The sequence below is a fragment of the Rattus norvegicus genome, chromosome 1 (genome assembly GCF_021556685.1).
Source record: "Rattus norvegicus strain SHRSP/BbbUtx chromosome 1, alternate assembly SHRSP_T2T, whole genome shotgun sequence".
Lineage (NCBI taxonomy): Eukaryota > Metazoa > Chordata > Mammalia > Rodentia > Muridae > Rattus > Rattus norvegicus.
Window position 1 is genome coordinate 94,944,751 of NC_141534.1, and position 19,521 is coordinate 94,964,271.

General features: G+C 53.5%; 1 protein-coding gene and 1 pseudogene across 8 annotated transcripts; both read left to right on the plus strand.

Moving 5' to 3' along the window:
• Window positions 1–1,044: 1,044 nt before the first annotated feature.
• Window positions 1,045–19,225, plus strand: Lrfn1 (leucine rich repeat and fibronectin type III domain containing 1). 8 transcript variants are annotated; one of them, XM_087576163.1, is made up of 6 exons: window positions 1,045–1,509; window positions 5,115–5,147; window positions 8,200–8,290; window positions 8,551–8,605; window positions 9,268–10,707; window positions 17,550–19,225. In XM_087576163.1, exons 5-6 carry the CDS (start codon window positions 9,302–9,304, stop codon window positions 18,442–18,444), a joined length of 2,301 nt encoding a protein of 766 aa, XP_087432289.1. In that variant the 5' UTR covers window positions 1,045–1,509; window positions 5,115–5,147; window positions 8,200–8,290; window positions 8,551–8,605; window positions 9,268–9,301; the 3' UTR covers window positions 18,445–19,225.
• LOC148007302 (large ribosomal subunit protein eL38 pseudogene) lies at window positions 1,104–1,375 on the plus strand (annotated as a pseudogene).
• Window positions 19,226–19,521: the final 296 nt, after the last annotated feature.

The following is a 19,521-nucleotide window of genomic DNA, read 5'->3' on the forward strand; positions in this document are numbered from 1 at the left end:
TTTACCTGCACACATGCCTGGCAAGGGTGTCAGGTCCCCTGTAACTAGAGTTACAGTCATGAGCCACCTGTGTGGGTGCTGAGACTTGAACCAGGGTCCTCTAGAAGAGCAGCCAGTGCTCTTAACCACTGAGCCATCTCTCCAGTCCCCTACCTACTTTGAGTCAGGGTTTTTCTGTGTAGCCCTGGCTGTCCTTGAACTCCCTCCATAGACCAGGCTGGCCTTAAACTCAGAAATCTGCCTGCCTCTGCCTCCTGCGTGCTGGGATTAAAAGCATGAGCCACCATGACCTTGTTTTTCTTTCTTTTTAAATTACTTTATCTGTGTGGGTGTTTTGCCTGCCTGCACATCTGTGCAATACTTGCATATCTGGTGCATGTGGAGGTCAGAAGGGCTGAGGATCCCCTAGGACTGGAATTACCATTGTCAGCCACCATACATCACAGACGGGGTGCTGGGAATTGAACCTGGGTGCCCTGCAGTAGCAATGAGCACTCTTAACAGATGTGCCATTTCTCCAGCCTTGCTCTACCTGGCTTATGAGACAGAATCCCTCACTGGGGCCTAGTGCTGGGCAGATTAGGCTACATGGGGTGGTCAAAAAGTTCCAGGGATCCATTTGTCTCAGCCTTCACAGAGCCTGGGTTACTGGAGCAAGCCACCATCCCCCTGTGCTACACAGCAAGCTCTTCACAGGCTGAGAGATCTCCTCAGTCCCTTTCTTTCTCCTTCTGTCTCCTCAACCCTGTACCCCCTTGCTATAGCTAAAAGGTGAGGTGGAGATGGTACCTGGAGAGAGTGGAGCAGGCGTAGTCTGGAGAGGGGAGACTGGGCGCATCCCCTGATGCTCCTCATGGTTTGAATGAACTATTGTCATCCGCATCTGTGAGCTGTTCTGGAGGCATGACTCGGAAGGACTTATGGGGTTTGGGTGAGGATCTCCATATGGGGGGGGGTGTCCCTAAACGGGCAGTGTTTAAGACACTAGGGATCTGGGGACTGCGATAAGATAGATACTGATTTTTTTTCCTTTTTTTCTTTTAGTTCTCGCCACTATGAGTTTTATGGGCAGGCGTTGACACCAGAGCAGAGTGCACGGCGCCATGCCTTGGAAAATTGAGGAAGTCAAGGACTTTCTGCTCACAGCCTGGCAGAGAGATGCCACATCTGTCAAGATCAAGAAGACCAAGGATCATGTGAATGAAGTTCAAGGCTCACTGCAGCAGATACCTTTACACTGTGGTCACCACAGACAAGGAGAAGGCAGAGAAGCTGAAACAGTCTCTACAGATTGACAGTGAAGAAGCTGAACTGAACCAGAGCTCTGCATTTGACTTTTAAAAACCCTGAGAAGCAATATATATATGGCCTTGCAGAGTTTGGGGGCCCAGCGTGTATGTCAGAAAGAGACGGAACATGGCCTGAGACACCCAGTGGACTCTGAGGACAGGGCGGGAGGTCAGCTCTGGGGTAGGAGTTGGATACTGAAGGTCCAAAGGAGTAAGCAAGGTATTCAGGGATCCACAGAGTGAGGAAGAGGTTGCAGGGAGGCTGAAGGCAGCAGGACTGATTGCTGGGAGTCGGGGTGGGGGTGGGTGGGAAAGAACCTAGAGCAAATGGGGGTGGTGGTAAACTAAGGGGTGCTCTGAAGGGAACAGAGTGAAAGTTCCAAGGTTCCTGAGAGTGTGAAAGGAAGACCTGAGGTTTAGTTGGGGGAAATGAAAGTTTAAGGGTTTCCCACAGGCAGAAGAGATGTTTGGGGTCCCTTAAGCATTAACCATGGCATACAATTCCTTCTGGTGGGCAAGGAATGGTTTAAAGTCCTTGATGGAGGAAAGACATTGTTGGGGTTGGATCAGTTTTTACTTTGGATGACTATGAAACATCGCGTGGCTCCCCAGGGTTCCCCAGTGAATCAAGCTATGGTAGGCTCTCTGTGGACATTGACATATAGTCTTCCCTGGATTCCGGGGTGTGGTCTTTGGGCTATCTGAGTCTTGGGTTTGATTTAGGATGACTGGGAGGTAGGTTAGTGTCTGGACCCCTGAGATGCTGTGATATGATCTGGGGGGTGCCTCCGGAATTAGAGGTGTATGGTCTAGGGTTCCTGACAGGGTGTGACTTCACCCCTGTCTGAGGTCACAAAAGAGTAGAATAGTTCCTGGTTCCAGGTGGCTCTCCAACATGGTCTGAGGCTTCAAAGACCCGCACTTTGAGGATGTGATGGGGAGAGCAGCGGTGTGTGTAGGGGTCCAAGTAGCCGCTGGGGCGTGGTCTGGGGGACAGGGGTGGGGCCGGGGCGGGGGCTGGACTCTGGCTCTCTGCAGTGGAGAGGGGGTCTGCGGCGACCTGGGAGTGCGTGTGGCCGCCCCACCTCCGGCCCGCGCCCCCTCCCCCCCCTTGCGGCGGCGACGCGGAGGGCGGAGCGCGGCGGCGCGCGGGAGGGCGGGCGGGAGGCGGGAGGCGGGCGGGAGGCGGCCCCGCGGCACCGCGCCCCCTCCCCCGGCCCTCCCCCCACCATGGCGCGGCGCGAGGCGGCGGCGGCGGCGGTGGGGCCGGGCCCCGGGCCCCCTCCCCCGGGCTGGGTGAGCGCGGCCCGCGGCGGCCCCGGGGGCTCTTTGGTAGCGGCGGGCGGGGGCGCGGGGACGAGCGTGCCAGTGTGTCCGCGGCGCTGCGGCGGGGCCCGGCGTGCGCCGGCCCGCGGCCCTGTGTGTGTGCCCGGCGCCCCGCCGGTGTGGCCATCCGGGCGTGTGCGGGGCCGTGGTCGGCCGTGCGTGTGTATGTGTGCATGTGTGCGTGTGTGCGCGCGTGTGTCCCACACACTCCGGGGCGCCGGATCTGGGGGGCTGTGGCGCGCCCGTCCGAGGGGCTGTGTGCAGGTGTGTGCGGGGGCTGCGCGCCCAGGTGTGCGGGGGGGCCCCCAGCGGGCCTGTGCGCGCGTGCGGCTGGCTGCGTTGGGGGTCTGTGTCCGGCTGGGTTGGATGTCCATCCGAGGGGCTGCGGAGCCGGGTGTGTTCGCTCGGGTGTGTGTGTATGTGTGTGTCTCTGTGTGTGTCCGTGTCCGTGTGTGCGTGCACTGGTTGGATGTCTCCAAGGGTGTGTGTGTGTCTGTGTGTCTATGTGTCTGTGTGTCTGTGTGTCTGTGTCAGGTACCCTGCTGGGGTGGGGGCTATGGCTAAGCGCATAGTGGGGCCAGGCCTCCGAATGGATGTGGGGGGGGAGGGGACTTGGCTGATCCCTCGGTCCATGTCAACTGGAGGAGGGGGTCCTCAGTGATCCTTGGGGGAGACGGCCATGTCTTTCTCCTCTTCTCCGTGGCTGGTTGGGGAGGGGGGGATGGGAGGCCGGGAGGTGGACAGATGGAGGAATGAGAGGCCGAGGGATGGACAGATGGGCCCTGGGGTGGGGGCTGAGGGTTGGAGAGTGGAGGGTGGGGTTGAAGACCTGGCTCTTCCCACCCCACCCCACCCTAACTCCCCCACCTGCCGGGTATCTGCAGATAGCGCCCCAGTTGCCTATATCTTGCTGGTAAGGCTGGGGAAACTCTGGGGATGGCTGGTGGCAGAATCTTGTTGGAACCCGGCTTTGGAGACTCAATTCCTTCCTGAGGGAGTCCCACCTGCTGAACTATGACCTTTGGCCCTGGCTTGTGCCTGATTCTTTTTGGGGAAGGGTGTAACAGGGACTGGAGGGGGTGTTAGAATGTATTTGGCTTGGGAAGTAGGTGGGGCAGGAGTGCCAGGGCCATGAGGGATAGGTATCAGTGACTGTGAGTGTGAATCTAGCTGGTCTGTTGACTGTGCTCTGTGCTTTGCTATTTTGTGTGCATTTACAAGTGAGTTGGTTCCTCATGGGACTGTGGCCTGAGTGTATCTGTGATGCATGAGCCTCTTAGAGCGCTTACAAAGTGCCTGTGTGCTTGTTCATGGCTCCCCGCTTTGTCAGCGTGTGTTCGCGCTAGGGGATCTGTGTCCATGTGTAAGGTATGTGTGTACCAGCTGTGCGTGCGTGTGTTTGTTGGTGCTTTATCTGCTCTATGGCTGCCAGTGGGAACACGTGAAGTGGCACGGATGCGTTTTGGTGTGTGAGTGTGCACCTATGTATCTTTCATTGTGCAGGTGAGTCTTACATGTGTGAGCCACTGTGTGTTGACAAGTGTGCAAGGACTATATAGATGTAGGTGTCTGGTTGTCTATTATGGGGTGCGTGGGTTTTTCTGTATCTGCACATCTGTGAGTGTGCAACGGATATCGTGTGTGTGTGTGTGCGCGTGCGTGTGCGTGTGTGTGTGTGTGTGGTGTATGCAGATACGTCAGCCTTGAGAGTGTGTGTCTATCTTGGGTGTCCTTTCCTACTTTAGTCTCTGGGGACCAGGCTCTGTATGTTTACACATGTATCTGCAAGACACACGTGTACTGGGCCTTGGGCACAAGACTGGCCCTACTTCTGGGTCTAGTGAGTGTGATCTGTAGCACGCCAAGGCATAGTGCGTGGTCCTGGACACAAATGTAACCGTATCCTGGGCTCAGTGTCCTGAAGGGTAGGGAGCACCCATACTGGGCTGATGTTCCCTGGTAGAGCTTGGGTTGGGACTCACGTAGATCGGGAGAGATCCACCAGTGTGTATGTGCATGGAGAGGAGACGGTAGCATAGGAACCCTAGTGCTTCTGGGCTCTGGATCCCGCTCATGACTTTGGAGTTGGGGAGCCCAGACGAGAACTCTTGAGTTGTAAAGGAAGAGGTGTCTGCTCCATACATCTGAGTCTCAAGAGGAGAAGGCTGGCATTGAGAATTCTAGAGCTGCTAAGAAGAGTGGGTAAATTCCGTAATCAGGAACCAGAGCAGGAGGGCAAGGGTTCAGAGCTCCCGAGACCTCAGAGGGCAAAGCTCACATGCTGGACTCCGGGGGTTTGGAGGGTGAATGACTCTGAGGCCCAGTCTCTTAAGGTTTAGACATGACTTTTGGGTCCCTCCGAGAATATGATGACCCTGTAGCGGGAGGCCTGAGAAAGTAATCGCTATAGGGATTACTTGGCTTTGATGGTCTCCAAGGTAGGTTTGGGTGATTAGAAAGGAGCTAGAAGACGCTAACTGCGTTTTTGTTCTTTTGCAGGTACCGGCCCAGGCCCTGACTCCTTGAAGAGAGGTGAGTATAGTACCTGGGTTGGGGAAGAGATGTGGGGGGGAGGGGAGCACCAGTTATGAGCCCGCCCAGGCCCAGAGCTCTGCCTAAGTGGACCCAAGTGTAGAGTACCTCAGTGTCTAGGGAGGCAGGTGCCCTCTCCCAGTGAAGAGTAGAAATAGGCCTGTGAGAATTGGCGTTGGGTAAGCATTCATCTCATGGTGGTCAGGAGGCTCAGAGGGGCCTCATGTCAGGATGTGACACCTCTCGAGATAGGTGATCAGGAAAGCGGAGTCCCTTTACATCAGGAAGGCTTCATGAAGATTTCTAGGTGTGAAATAATCCTGACAGCTGGTGATATAGTCTGTCCTGTCATCCCAGCACTCAGGAGGCTGAGGCAAGAGAATTGTGAGTTTAATGCCATCTTGGGCTATACGGTAGAACCCAGTTGCAGAAGAAAAGGAGGAGGAAAAGAAGGAGGAGGAGAAGGAGAAGGAGAATATAGCTCGTTTGAAGAACACTTGTCTAGAATCCATCAGTGAGGGAGTAGGGGCGTGGCTTGGCCATAGAGTATTTGCTTAGCGTGCACAAGGCCCTGCATTCTATCCTGAGCACCACACACACACACACACACACACACACACACACACACACACACACTGTTAGCATCATCTAACATCCATGTAGTATTTATGTACTCTGAAACCTAAACACGTTACAAAGTATTCTCCTTGAGCGCTCTTCACAGTGGGGTGAGGTAGCCAGGTGCCATGGTCATGGTGGATGAGTACAGGAAGGTAGAGAGGAGGATGCTGTTTCCCCAAAGCCACAAACAACTGGGCCTTGGGTGTGAACCCTGGCAGAGAGACAGGTTCTGATCTGTGGTGCTATGATGCCTGTGGGTAAGCTCAGGGTGTTTTCTTTGCAGCTGTGTGAGGAGAAACTCTTAGAACAGGGTTTTGGGCCCTAGAGACCTCCAAGCAAGCGGATGCCCTGCCAGGGCTCCTCATGGGGGAGGCCCACCTTCTAGACCGGGGTTTCTAGTCAGTATGGAACAGTAACCTAGAGGGAGAGGGAGGTGGAATCTGGGTGGGGGTGCTCAGCATGTGCTGCCCTGGCCCTGCCTCAGTTTCTCCTCAGCCCCACTGTCTCTTTCTTCCTCTAACTCTCTTTCCTCTGTTCCTCTTTCCCTCCACTCTTCCTATCACCCGGCTCTGTTTCTTTTCTGTCTGTTTCCTTCTTCACTCAGATGTTTCTTTATTTCTTTGTCCCATGGGTACCTGTCTTTTCATCGCCTTCTTAGTTTCTTGAGACAGGGTTTCCATATGTAGCCCAGGCGGGTCTGCATCTCTCAACCTCTGGAGTGCTGGGATTATAGGTGTTTATCACCATACCTGGCTGTCCCCTTTATGCAGTGTTGGGGAGGGAATCCAGGATCTCAAGCATGTTAGAAAAGCATATCACCACTGAGCCACACCCCCAGCCCCTCACTGGGGGAGTCTAGGCAGGGGCTCTACCACTGAACCACACCCCCAGCCCCTCATTGGGGGATTCTAGGCAGGGGCTCTACTACTGAGCCATGCCCCCAGCCCCTCACTGGGGGATTCTAGGCAGGGGCTCAACCACTGAACCACACCCCCAGCCCCTCATTGGGGGATTCTAGGCAGGGGCTCTACCACTGATCCACACCCCCAGCCCCTCACTGGGGGATTCCAGGCACATGTTCTGCTGAGCCATACTTGGAACCTATATCACCTTCTTGGGAAACTCTTTCTCTTTTTGTCTTACTCTCAGTCTGTCTTTCTCTGCTAGTCCATTCCTCCCCACTTGCTTCCTTCTGACTCTCTCAGCCATTCTCTGACTTTCTTGGTCCCATTCTCCCCTGGGTAAAAAGATCAAGGTCACACATGGCCACCATTCCACACAGATTCCTCAGAGGTTGGTCAGCAAGGGCTGGGGCACAGGACAGGGTGGGATGAAAATAGCTTTGAGGACACCCCCTTCCCATCCTTTCTGCTTTACCCCCACCCTCCACCCCCCACCACCCACCCCCCACCCCCCACCGCGTGTTATGATGGGAACTGACATGTCGTGGGTTGCAGCTGCTGGAGGGGAATCCCTGCCGGAAGGTTTTGCCTGGAGCAGAAACATAGTGTGTATGCATACACGCATGTGCCTGTAGGCATGTATGGGCCTCCTGTGTACCAGTTGCTATCAGTCAGCCCTGCTTGGGAGCTCAGAAGAACCTGGAAAGAAGTCATACTCAGAGGAAGACCTCCCTAGACTGAGATGGGAAATTCTGATGCTTTTTCCTCAACTCTTCCCACCTTTTTGTTTTTGTGTCTATTACTTTAGGTGAAGGAACTTAACCTTCATTGAGTGAGTGATTACTGTGAGCTGGGCCCTGTACTCAGTGGTTCCCATACAGAAACCCAGTGAAGATGGTATTGTTTTGATATATAAAGTGAAGAAATTTTGGCCTGTCTGTGTGTGGTAACACACACCCATAATCCCAGTACTTGGGAGACAGAAGCAGGAGGATTCAGAGTTCAAGGCCAGCCTCAACTGTATGGCAATAGCAAGTTCTAAACTAGCATGGACTACATACTGTCATGCTTAAAGAACAAGATGGACCGGGCAGTGGTGGCACACGCCTTTAGTCCCAGCATTCAGGTGGCAGAGGCAGGTGGGTCTCTGTGAGCTCCAGGATAGCTAGGACTTCACAGAGAAACCATGTCTCAAAAACAAACAACAAACAAACAAAATAATTAAAAAACAAAACAAAACAGGATTCGTGTGGTGCACACCCTTAATCCCAGCACTTGAGAGTCAGAGGCAGGTGGTTTCATGGTCAGCCTGGGTGGGCTACAGAGTAAAACCTTGCTGCCTAAGGAGGTTCATGAGTTTAAGACTAGCCTGGGCTACATAATACTACCATGCCTCAAACAAACAGCACAAATTTTAAAAAGGAAAGAAAAATAAACACTGGCGTAGGTGTGGGGATCATGGCTGTGGTCTTCTAGAGTAAGTAAGTGAGAGAACCAGAATTTTTACTGGAATGCCTTTGTTTTTAAAGCACTTGCAGGTCAGCAAGAGGGTTTAGCAGGTAAAGGAGCTTGCCGCACAAGCCCAGCAGCCCAAGTTCGATTCCTGGAAGCCACATGAAGGTAGAATGAAAGAATCAGTTCCACAAAGTTGTTCTCTGACCCAGCTGCACACTTGCAATATTTGTAACAATAAAATTTAAAACGAAAACATTTTCTCTTACCATAACGCGCAGGCCCTGTTCTGGCATTGCTATCATCAGGCATCCAGTGGTGTTGTGGCTAATAATTGTTAATATGTGCTGAACCCATTTTACGGGTCTGCTCATGAGTGTACATAGTCCTCACCAAAGTAAAGCCTGTTTTTTCTTTCTATTTTACAGATGAAGAAACCGAGATTCAGAGAGGTTCAGACACTTGCCCGAGGTCACACAGCTAGTAAGTGTCACAGCTGGAATTTGAACTAGGAGTGTATGTTTGACATCCTTGGTCCTAATTTCAGCCAACAGTGATTTCAGAGGTACTGGGGTTGGGGTACAGGGAGAGTCACAGGAAGTTGGGAAGCTCCCAGAGGCATGATCAGTGGGAGAGTTGAAGACTTCAGAGTAATGCAGTAATGATTTGCCGGTTCCTATGGAAATGTTGTACTCAGATCTGGGTGCTTTGGCCCAGATCTGTAATCCTTACCCTTGGAAGGCAGACACAGGAAGATTATGAGTTCAAAGCCAACCTGGGATATACAGTGAAACTTTATCTCAGAAAAAAAGAAGCCAGGGTTGTGGCACAGGCCTTTAATCCTAACACTGGGGAGGCAGAGGCAGGCTGATCTATGTGCATTTGGGGTTAACCTGGTCTACAAAGCAAGTTTCAGGCCCAGCCAGGTATACACTGAAACTCTGTATTCCCCACCCCTACTCTGGAGTATGGGGGGCACAGGAAGAAAGAAAAAGATGGTGTGGCCATGTATGCTAGCTGCTTTGAGATCTATTGTCCAGAACCCATTCATTAGGGGATAAAGGATCCAGTTTGACTTTCAGCAGCACATCCCAAGGTTGCAGGAGAGGTGACAAAACCTGGTTGACCATCTTCTTCCCTTCCAGGTCTCTCCCACTCCTCCTGCCTCCCCCGTGCACCATGGCTCCAGGCCCCTTCTCCTCCGGGCTCCTCTCGCCACCACCTGCTGCTCTCCCTTTTCTGCTGCTGCTCTGGGCAGGAGCATCTCGTGGCCAGCCCTGCCCCGGTCGCTGCATCTGTCAGAACGTGGCACCTACACTGACCATGCTGTGTGCCAAGACCGGCCTGCTCTTCGTGCCACCTGCCATCGACAGGCGTGTGGTAGAGCTGCGGCTCACTGACAACTTCATTGCGGCTGTGCGTCGTCGAGACTTCGCCAATATGACCAGCCTGGTCCACCTCACCCTGTCTCGAAACACCATTGGCCAGGTAGCAGCTGGCGCCTTTGCTGACCTCCGTGCTCTCCGGGCCCTGCATCTTGACAGCAATCGTCTTGCAGAAGTGCGAGGGGACCAGCTCCGGGGCTTGGGTAACCTCCGCCACTTGATCCTTGGCAACAATCAGATCCGTAAGGTGGAGTCGGCAGCCTTTGACGCTTTCCTGTCCACCGTGGAGGACCTGGATCTATCCTACAACAACCTGGAGGCACTGCCATGGGAGGCGGTGGGTCAGATGGTGAACTTGAACACCCTCACGCTGGACCACAACCTCATTGATCACATTGCGGAGGGCACCTTCGTGCAGCTGCACAAACTCGTGCGCTTGGACATGACCTCTAACCGCCTACATAAACTGCCCCCCGACGGACTGTTCCTGAGGTCCCAGGGCGGTGGGCCCAAGCCACCTACCCCACTGACCGTCAGCTTCGGTGGCAACCCGCTGCACTGCAACTGTGAACTGCTCTGGCTTCGGCGCCTGACCAGGGAGGATGACTTGGAGACATGTGCCACGCCCGAGCATCTCACTGACCGCTATTTCTGGTCCATCCCCGAGGAGGAATTTCTCTGTGAGCCCCCGCTCATCACACGACAGGCAGGCGGCCGGGCCCTAGTTGTGGAGGGCCAGGCTGTCAGTCTGCGCTGCCGGGCGGTGGGTGACCCAGAGCCCGTGGTGCATTGGGTGGCACCGGATGGGCGGCTGCTGGGGAACTCCAGCCGGACTCGGGTCCGTGGTGACGGAACGCTGGATGTGACTATCACCACCCTGAGGGACAGCGGTACCTTCACTTGCATAGCCTCCAATGCTGCAGGGGAAGCCACTGCACCTGTGGAGGTATGTGTGGTGCCTCTGCCACTCATGGCGCCCCCACCTGCTGCCCCGCCGCCTCTCACTGAACCTGGTTCTTCTGACATCGCCACACCGGGCAGACCTGGTGCCAACGACTCAGCCACTGAGCGCAGGCTTGTGGCTGCTGAACTTACGTCCAGCTCTGTGCTCATCCGCTGGCCGGCCCAGAGGCCAGTGCCTGGCATCCGCATGTACCAAGTGCAATACAACAGCTCTGCGGATGACTCCCTAGTCTACAGGTGAGTGATGCACAGCTCTAGATCCTCCTCTCTCACCCTGACATCCTGTCTCCTTTCCTCCCACCTGCCCATTCATCCCCTTGACCTTGCTTAGTTCCGACTCCGGATAGGTCTGTAGTTGCCGGTTTGTTTGTTTGTTTGTTTGTTTGTTTTCCTACTCCTCAGTCTTTGTGTTTCCTGCACTTAGGAGATGTTTGTGTAATACTTAACAGGAGCCAGTGCAGGGCTGGGCAGTGGAGTTTAGCGAGGAGCAGGGAGTGGTGCTTCAGGCTTGTTATCCTACCCTCTTAGGGAAGCTGAGGCAGGAGGACAGCAAGGACAAAGCTTGCCTAGACAACTTGGAGACACTCTGTCTCAAAATTTAAAAATTGGAAAAAAAGAGGACTGGAGATATAGCTCTTATAGTGAGAGAGCTCTTGTCTAGAATTCTCTAGTGAGAAACTGTGGTTTCGCTCAAAGGAAGCCCTCTCAGGGAAGGGCTGGGGGCATGGCTCAGTGGTAGAGCCCCTGCCTAGAATCCCCCAGTGAGGGGCTGGGGGCGTGGCTCAGTGGTAGAGCCCCTGCCTAGAATCCCCCAGTGAGGGGCTGGGGGCGTGGCTCGGTGGTAGAGCCCCTGCCTAGAATCCTCCAGTGAGGGCTGAGGGTGTAGCTCAGTGGTAGAGCCCCTGCCTAGAATCCCCCAGTGAGGGGCTGGGGGCGTGACTCAGTGGTAGAGTCCCTGCCTAGGACCTCCCCAGGGAGGAGCTGGGGGCGTGGCTCAGTAGTAGAACGGCCTAGAATCCTCCAGGGAGGGACTGGGGGCGTGGTTCAGTGGTAGAGCCCCTGCCTAGGACTCCCCTCCCCCCAGAGGAGCTGGGGGTGTGGCTCAGTGGTAGAGCACCTGCTAGAATCCTCCAGCGAGGGGCTGGGGCATGGTTCTGCAGAACACTTGCTAAGCTGGAAGGCACTGAGGTCCATCCCAGAACTGCCAAACAATAAATATCTCAGAGTTCATGGTCAACATCACTTGCTCTCCAGAGGCTCTGATCATGAGTTCCACCAGTTAAGCATTGTCACATAAAGCACACACGTTTATAGTTATATTTCTATTTATGTCAATACTACGGTTCCAGTCCCCTACATTATAGAAACAGAAAGCAAAAAGCATGAGAAAAGTAGAAATATAATGTTCTAGTTTGGTTTCTGTTGCTTTGATAAACACCATGACCAAGCCAGGCAATGGTAGTACATACCTTTAATCCCATTACTTTGCAGGGACAGGCAGACAGATCTGATTTCCTGGTCTACAGAGTGAGTTCCAAGACAGCAAGGGCTACACAGAAAAACCTTGTCCAACAACAACAGTAACAAAAGACCAAAGGGGGGGGGGGAGCCAACAACAAAAGCAAGTTGGGAAGGAAAAAGTTTAGTTTTTAATCTTACAGTTCTAAGGTGGAAAGTTCATCAACGTGAGAACAGGAACTCAGGGCAGGAACCTGGAGGCAGGAACCTGAAGGCCATAGAGGAGTGTTGCTTACTGGCTTGCTCCCCATGGTTTACTCAGCCTGCTTTCTTATATAACGACCCTGGACCACCTTATACAACATTCTCAGTGGTGAGACTGCCCACAGTGGACTGGACCATCCCATGTCAATCATTAATCAAGGAAAGCCCCCCCCCCCATCTGATGGAAACATTGTTTCAGTTGAGATTGCCAGATGAGCTTAGTTTGTGTCAAATTGAAAAAGCACTAATCAGTGACTATGAATTTCCATGCCCATCTGGATTAGAAGCCACCGTTTTAGGGTGAACAGGCTGTAGTGTAGACACATGTCAGTTGCTTTTCCACACTATCTCCAGAGTTTGTTGTCTTTTCCTCTTCCTTGTCTGTCTCTACTCTCTCTTCCTCCTTCCCCCACTAGGCATTTGGACTCTGGGTTATACTGGGCCCTGAGTTGGGCGTGGCTATGAGTATAGAGGAGAAAAGAGTATAAGATAGAAAGAAATGAACAAAATAAGAGTATGTTGTTGTTGTTGTTGTTGTTGTTGTTGTTGTTGACAGGGTCTCTCTTTGTAGTCCTAGCTGTCCTGGGACTCACTATGTAGACCAGGCTGGCCTTGAACTCACAGAGTTCTGCCTGCTTCTGTGTGAGTGCTGGGGAAAATGTGTTATCACCACCTGGCCCTGAAATAAAAGTATATAAAGAAATAATTACCTAACCCCCCTCCATCCTTACTTGGGAAACAGTAGGTATTCAATATATGTGCTTCCTGAATATAAGAAAAACAGCTCTTAGGTAGACATTGGTGCCACATGCTTGTGATCCAAGCCACTTGGGAGGCTGAGGCAAGAGGATCTTCAGTGCAAGGTCAGTCTGGGTTGTGTAGTACCTTGGAGGTCAGCCTGAGATACATAGTGAGATCTTGTCTCGGTAAAAATAAAATGGCTGCTTTCATCGTGACCATAGGCACCTGTGCCCTGAAGAGATCAGGAGACGCAGTCCCTGCCCTGAAGGAGTACACAGCTTGATGAGTAGGGGCCCATTGGGAATCAGTCCCTGTGCCCTGTGGTCTCTCCATCATGGTAGTCTGTCAGCATGGCTCCCGTCACAGACCCTAGCACAGCAGGGATGGCACACAGTGGGCACTTGGTGAATGACTGTTGGCTGAAGAGGCACATGTTGTTCTTGCCTTCCGTCTGCACTGTAGGGTCTGCTGAGGGCGTGACCTGTGCTTCACCGTCTTTGGGTTATTAGAGGGTTAGGAACCATTTCCCTATAAGTGGTGGCCCCAACAACTTGAGTGTGCTTAGCCCTTCAAACTAAGCCTGTCTCTTGGCCTCCATCTGGGTCTTCTTAGCCAGTCTGTTTGCCAGGACCTCTCTTTTCCCTTGGCTCTGCTTTTGTTTTGAGACAGGCTCTTGCCCTTGTACCCTAGGCTAGCTTTTGACCCACTATGGAGCCCAGGCTGACCCGGATCTCTATCTTCTGAGATTACAGGGACTATATCACTACATCAAGTACACATTTCCTCATTTCACTTCGTTCAGAACTGAGGACATCCTGTGTGTCAGAAGCCCTCCCTAGATAGAGAGATGGACCCATTCTTACAGTCAGAAGACCAAGGCCCCAAACACAAGCCTTCACAAACTATGCCCAAAGATGCAGCTGTTTGCTACAAAGCTGTACCATCACCCCATTTATTTCATTTAAAAATTACTTTTTGGGGGTTGGGGATTTAGTTCAGTGGTAGAGCGCTTGCCTAGCAAGCTCAAGGCCCTGGGTTCGGTCCTCAGCTCTGAAAAAAAAAAAATTACTTTTTGGGTGGTGGTGTGCGCCTTAATCCCAGCACTAGGAGGCAGTGAGAGGTGGATCTCTGAGTTTAAGGCCAGCCTGGTCTACAGAGGAAGTACCAGGACAGCCAGGGCTACCCAGAGAAACCCTCTCTTAAACAAATAAAAGACAAAAAACAAGAAAAGAAAGAAGAAAAATTACATTTTTTATGCGTGTCATTTAATATTCTTAAAATTACATTGTGTGTGTGTGTGTGTGTGTGTGTGTGTGTGCGCGCGCGCGCCGTACATGTGGCAATCAGGACATCTTGTGAGCGTCAGTTTTCTCCTTCCACCATGTTTTAGGGATTAGATTCTGGTTGTTAGGCTGGTGGCAAGTTCCCTTACCCACTAAGCTATCTTGCTAGCCTTTATTTTATTAATTAATTTTTATAATGCTGTTGATTGAACTTAGAGCCTCACACATTTTAGGCAATCCTTCTGTAATAAACCAGCCCCTCCCTGGGGGATTCTAGGCAGGGGCTCTACCACTGAGCCACGCCCCCAGCCCCTCCCTGGGGGATTCTAGGCAGGGGCTCTACCACTGAGCCACGCCCCCAGCCCCTCCCTGGGGGATTCTAGGCAGGGGCTCTACCACTGAGCCACGTCCCCAGCCCCTCACTGGGGGATTCTAGGCAGGGGCTCTACCACTGAGCCACGCCCCCAGCCCCTCACTGGGGGATTCTAGGCAGGTGTTCTACCACTGAGCCACGCCCCCAGCCCCTCACTGGGGGATTCTAGGCAGGGGCTCTTCCACTGAGACACGCCCCCAGCCCCTCACTGGGGGATTCTAGGCAGGGGCTCTGCCACTGAGCCACGCCCCCAGCCCCTCACTGGAGGATTCTAGGCAGGGGCTCTACCACTGAGCTACACCCTCAGTTCTCCTTTTTTTTTTTCAGTCACAGAACTCTATGCTCTGTGGGAGAGATCATTTGCTCTCAGACATAGAGAGCAGCAGAGCTATCTTTCATATGGTTGAATGCACACTTATTGAATACCTAGTGTTTGCCAGGCTGGGATAGTGAGTAGATGATGGATGATGCGTTTCTGTCAGTCATTCGGATTGTGTGGTTTTTCATCTCCCTTCACTGTACCTCTCTGTTCCATAGACATCATGAGACAGGGTGGGGAACACTCCAAACCCAGCATGTAAGCAGATCTTGATGGTCCCTTCTCCCCAGTTAGGGAGCGACTGTTTCCCCTGAGGGCCCCACTTCTATCCTGCATCCTCCATTGCAGATGCTTCCATGTAGGATGGCACTGCAGGGGTTAACTTCCTCTCTGCAGCCGTGGGCTGAGGTGACATCCAACAAGAAGCCTGCTCAGCTGCTTGCTCTGGTCTGGCAGCCAATGAGAGACTCGTGGGCTCAGGCTTTCTTAAGGAGCCAGTGACTGTCCTTGAAAAGGGGTGGGGGGAAGCCCCTAGCAACTGGTTATTTGGGGAGAAGAACCAAGGAAATCCAAGCCTCTGGGAGAAGAAAAGGGAAAGTTACAGCCAAGAAGGGGGTCAGGGCAGCTCCAGATGGGTGGTTTATGAAAAGGAAGAACAGAATGTGGGGTGTTTTGGGGAGGATGGGACCTATGCTTCAAGTACTGGGGTAGAGGGTGGTGCCTGAAGGCAGGAACCTTCTTGAGGGTCTCAGGACCAGCAGGCAGCCTCACTGGCAGGCCCGTGGAGCTCTGACAGGTAAGCATGCTTGGAGATGAGGCATGGCTTTTTAGAGGGGGTGGAACTTGTTCTGCTTGGTCTCAAGCAGAGGAAGGGGCGGTGCTTGTCTCTGGTGAGCCACTAAGAACCTTGGCAGGAGAGGTGAGCTTGCAAGGTTGGGTGCAGTGCATGCCAGTCAGGGCGCACTCCACAGTCTGGATTCCCTGAGGCTGGAAGTAGCCCAAACAGACTGTGCCAAGATACGCTCATCAAAAGAGACCAAAGTCTGGGAGGGAATGTCCCTAGGGTGGATCTTAGAGGAATGTAGAGGGTGCACCTGGTGAGATGGCTCAGCGGCTTGGGGCACTTTTCTACCAAGCCCGATCACCTCAGTTCAATCCCTGGGTCACGTATGGTCGATGGAGAGAGCAGAGTCCTGCAAGTTGTCCACTGACCTCCTCTTCCTTACACGTATATACATGTTAATAAATGTAATTTAGATGAGGTCAGGCCGGTTAACGATGGTATCGTTGTAGAGTAAATGTAATCTAAAAAGAAACAGAGAAGGGCAGATAGCCTGGGAGCGAGAGCCCACACAGTTACTGGAAACACTGGACGGGACATTAGCTCATAGTCACATCCTTTTTTTTTTTTTTTTTTCTTGGAGCTGGGGACCGAACCCAGGGCCTTGCACTTGCTAGGCAAGCACTCTACCACTGAACTAAATCCCCAACCCCCAAAAAGTAATTTTTAAATGAAATAAATGGGGGTGATGGTACACCAACTCCTCGTAGTCACATCCTTAACTTTAGACAATCTGGGCTTTAGCTGCTTTAACTCATTCATTCCCTATGCTATCTCAAAGATATAGAAATTCTCATCGTCCCTGTTAGAGGGAAGTGGTGGACAGAGAAGTTAAAAAAACCTGTGTATGGTCACAGAGCTAGTAAAGGGTAGAGAGGTTGTGGCTCCCGGGCGTTTAACTGAAAGACTTCTCTATGCTGTGCACCTCATTTGACAAGAGTCTATGGCAAAGAAGGAAACCGTGCTTAGCTACAATTTAGCCAGTTGTAGATGAGTATTTGGGGAGTAAGGTTAGGTGAATTGGTCCCAGGAATTCCGATGGTACAATGATGAGTGTTCAAGGAACAGCGGTTGCCTCTAGAGGAGCTGTCCCAAGGTGCCTTGAAGGGATATGGCTTTAAGCCAGAGCGCAATTAGAAGGACAAGAAGTGGGGAAGTGTAGCTGAGGTGCTTGGGAAACTGAGCCAGGCGCTAGAGGTTTATCTAAAGGTGGGGCATGTTCTGCAGCCTGCTCCCTCCCCCAAAGGAAAGTGTGTATCAAAGAGGAATTAGGGCTGGAAATGTAGCTCGATTGATGGAGTACTTCCAGGAAGCCCCGGATTTGTTCCCTACAACCACAAAAACAAAACCAAACAAACCAATATGTCTGTACATGTCTATAAGCCTGAAATTCCAGCATTCAGGAAGTGGACACTGGATGAAGACCGGGAATTACAAGTCCACCATTGTTGACTCCAGTGTCCATCTGGAAGGAGGAGTGGCTATAGCATTGATCTCCTTAAACTGTTGTAGCTAAGTACAGGCGATGGAGCTTGAGTGGCAGTTGTCCAAGGTAGAGCAGAGATAGTCCCAGTAGGTGATGCTAAAGGCTGGAGGTTCTGGAGGCGGGGCATATAGATGAGGGGGTGTGGTCTGGAGCAGTGATGAAAGGCTGGCAATAAATTGTTGGAGGAGAGACTTGACTGGATCCTGTAGTCTGCGTAGACATTAGTAGCACGGTTTCCCACCGTTAGGGCGCAAAGTGAAGGGACATGGTTAAGAATGGGACTAACTGCGTCCTGATCGCACCCCTTTCCACAGGATGATCCCTTCTACCAGCCAGACCTTCCTGGTGAATGATTTGGCGGCTGGCCGCGCCTATGATTTGTGTGTGTTGGCAGTCTACGACGATGGGGCCACCGCTCTGCCGGCCACCAGAGTGGTGGGCTGTGTGCAATTCACCACCGCGGGAGATCCTGCACCATGCCGCCCGCTGAGGGCCCACTTCTTGGGCGGCACCATGATCATCGCCATCGGGGGCGTCATCGTAGCCTCGGTCCTCGTTTTCATCGTTCTGCTCATGATTCGCTACAAAGTGTATGGCGATGGGGACAGCCGCCGCATCAAGGGGACGTCCAGATCGCCCCCTCGGGTCAGCCACGTGTGCTCTCAGACCAATGGCTCAAGTGCACAGCAAGCCTCCGCCCCACCAGCTCCAGACCGCTACGAGGCGCTGCGGGAGGTGGCTGTCCCTGCAGCCATCGAGGCAAAGGCCATGGAGGCCGAGGCGACTTCCACTGAGCTAGAGGTGGTGCTTGGACGCTCTCTGGGTGGCTCGGCCACCTCTCTGTGCTTGCTGCCCTCCGAGGAAACTTCAGGGGAGGAATCTAGGGCCATAACCGGCCCTCGAAGGAGCCGTTCGGGGGCCTTGGGGCCTCCAACTTCAGCACCCCCAACGCTAGCTCTGGTTCCTGGGGGAGCCCCGGCCCGGCCGAGGCCACAACAACGCTATTCCTTTGATGGGGACTACGGGGCGCTGTTCCAGAGTCACAGTTACCCGCGCCGCGCCCGGCGGACAAAGCGCCACCGGTCCACGCCCCACCTGGACGGGGCTGGAGGGGGCGCGGCCGGGGAGGACGGAGACCTGGGGCTGGGCTCCGCCCGGGCACGCCTGGCCTTCACCAGCACCGAATGGATGCTGGAGAGTACGGTGTGAGCGGCGGGCGCACGGGCACCGGGACGCCTGTGGGCCGCACTTAGTTGCCCAGCCCGGCCGGATGCGGGGGAGGCTGGAGAGAAGGGACGCGCGAGGGGCGGGGCCTACCGCAGTCAAGGCCACGCCCACCAGCCTCCGGATTGGAGGAAGGCCGCCGGCCTCTCCGACTCCACCCCTCTGCCCTGTCCCCCGCGCGCTCGCGGACCTCGCCGGAGCCGGTGCCTTACACAGCGAAGCGCGGGGAGGGGCGGGGCCCCCCCACACTGCAGCACTGAGACACGAGTCCCCTACCCTACCCGGGACCCTGGGGCAGGGGCGAGGGGCCCATTCCTTGTATCTGGCTGGACTAGATCTCTTCTGCCCCGCGGCGGCCTCCAAAGCCTCCCGTCCCCTCACCCAGCCCCATCCCTGGTCCCACCAGTCTGGTTTGGAGGGAGGGGCTTCTTTTTTCTCTCTATGTCCTAGTCTTTCCTGCCCTCTGTCGTCTGTTTTAAGTCCTTCCCTACTTGTCTCCCTTTTTTCTGTCCCATTGTCGTCTCTTCTCCCTCTGCCCTCCCTTGTTTTTGGTTTTTTGTTTGTTTGTTTGTTTTTTGTTTTGTCCAGTGTCCGTGTCTCTCCCGATTCCCTGTCCTCACCATCTTCCGGGCAGGTCCCACTGAAGGACCAGACTCTTCTATCTTCCTTATCCCCACAATGAATTCCCCACACAAACAAAAACCAAATCCCACTCCGGAGCCGGGACCCTCCGCCGCAGCAGAATTAAACTTTTTTCTGTGTCTGAGGCGGCTCTGCTGACGTGTGTGTGTGTGTGTGTGTGTGTGTGTGTGTGTGTGCGCGCGCGTGTGTGTGCGTGTGTGTGTGTGTGCGCGCGCGCGCGTGTTTTGGGGGTAGGAGGATTCTGAATCAGACTGAAGAGGACATGACAGTGGGCATGAGGAGACTGGAAGGCAGACTCGGAGGTGGGGAGAAACAAAAATGATAGTGACAGGTGGCTAGTATGTGGGTAACCTTTAAACCATCCAATCTTTAAAATTATCTTAGGACATCACACTGTTAGCCCATTTTAGAGATGAGAAC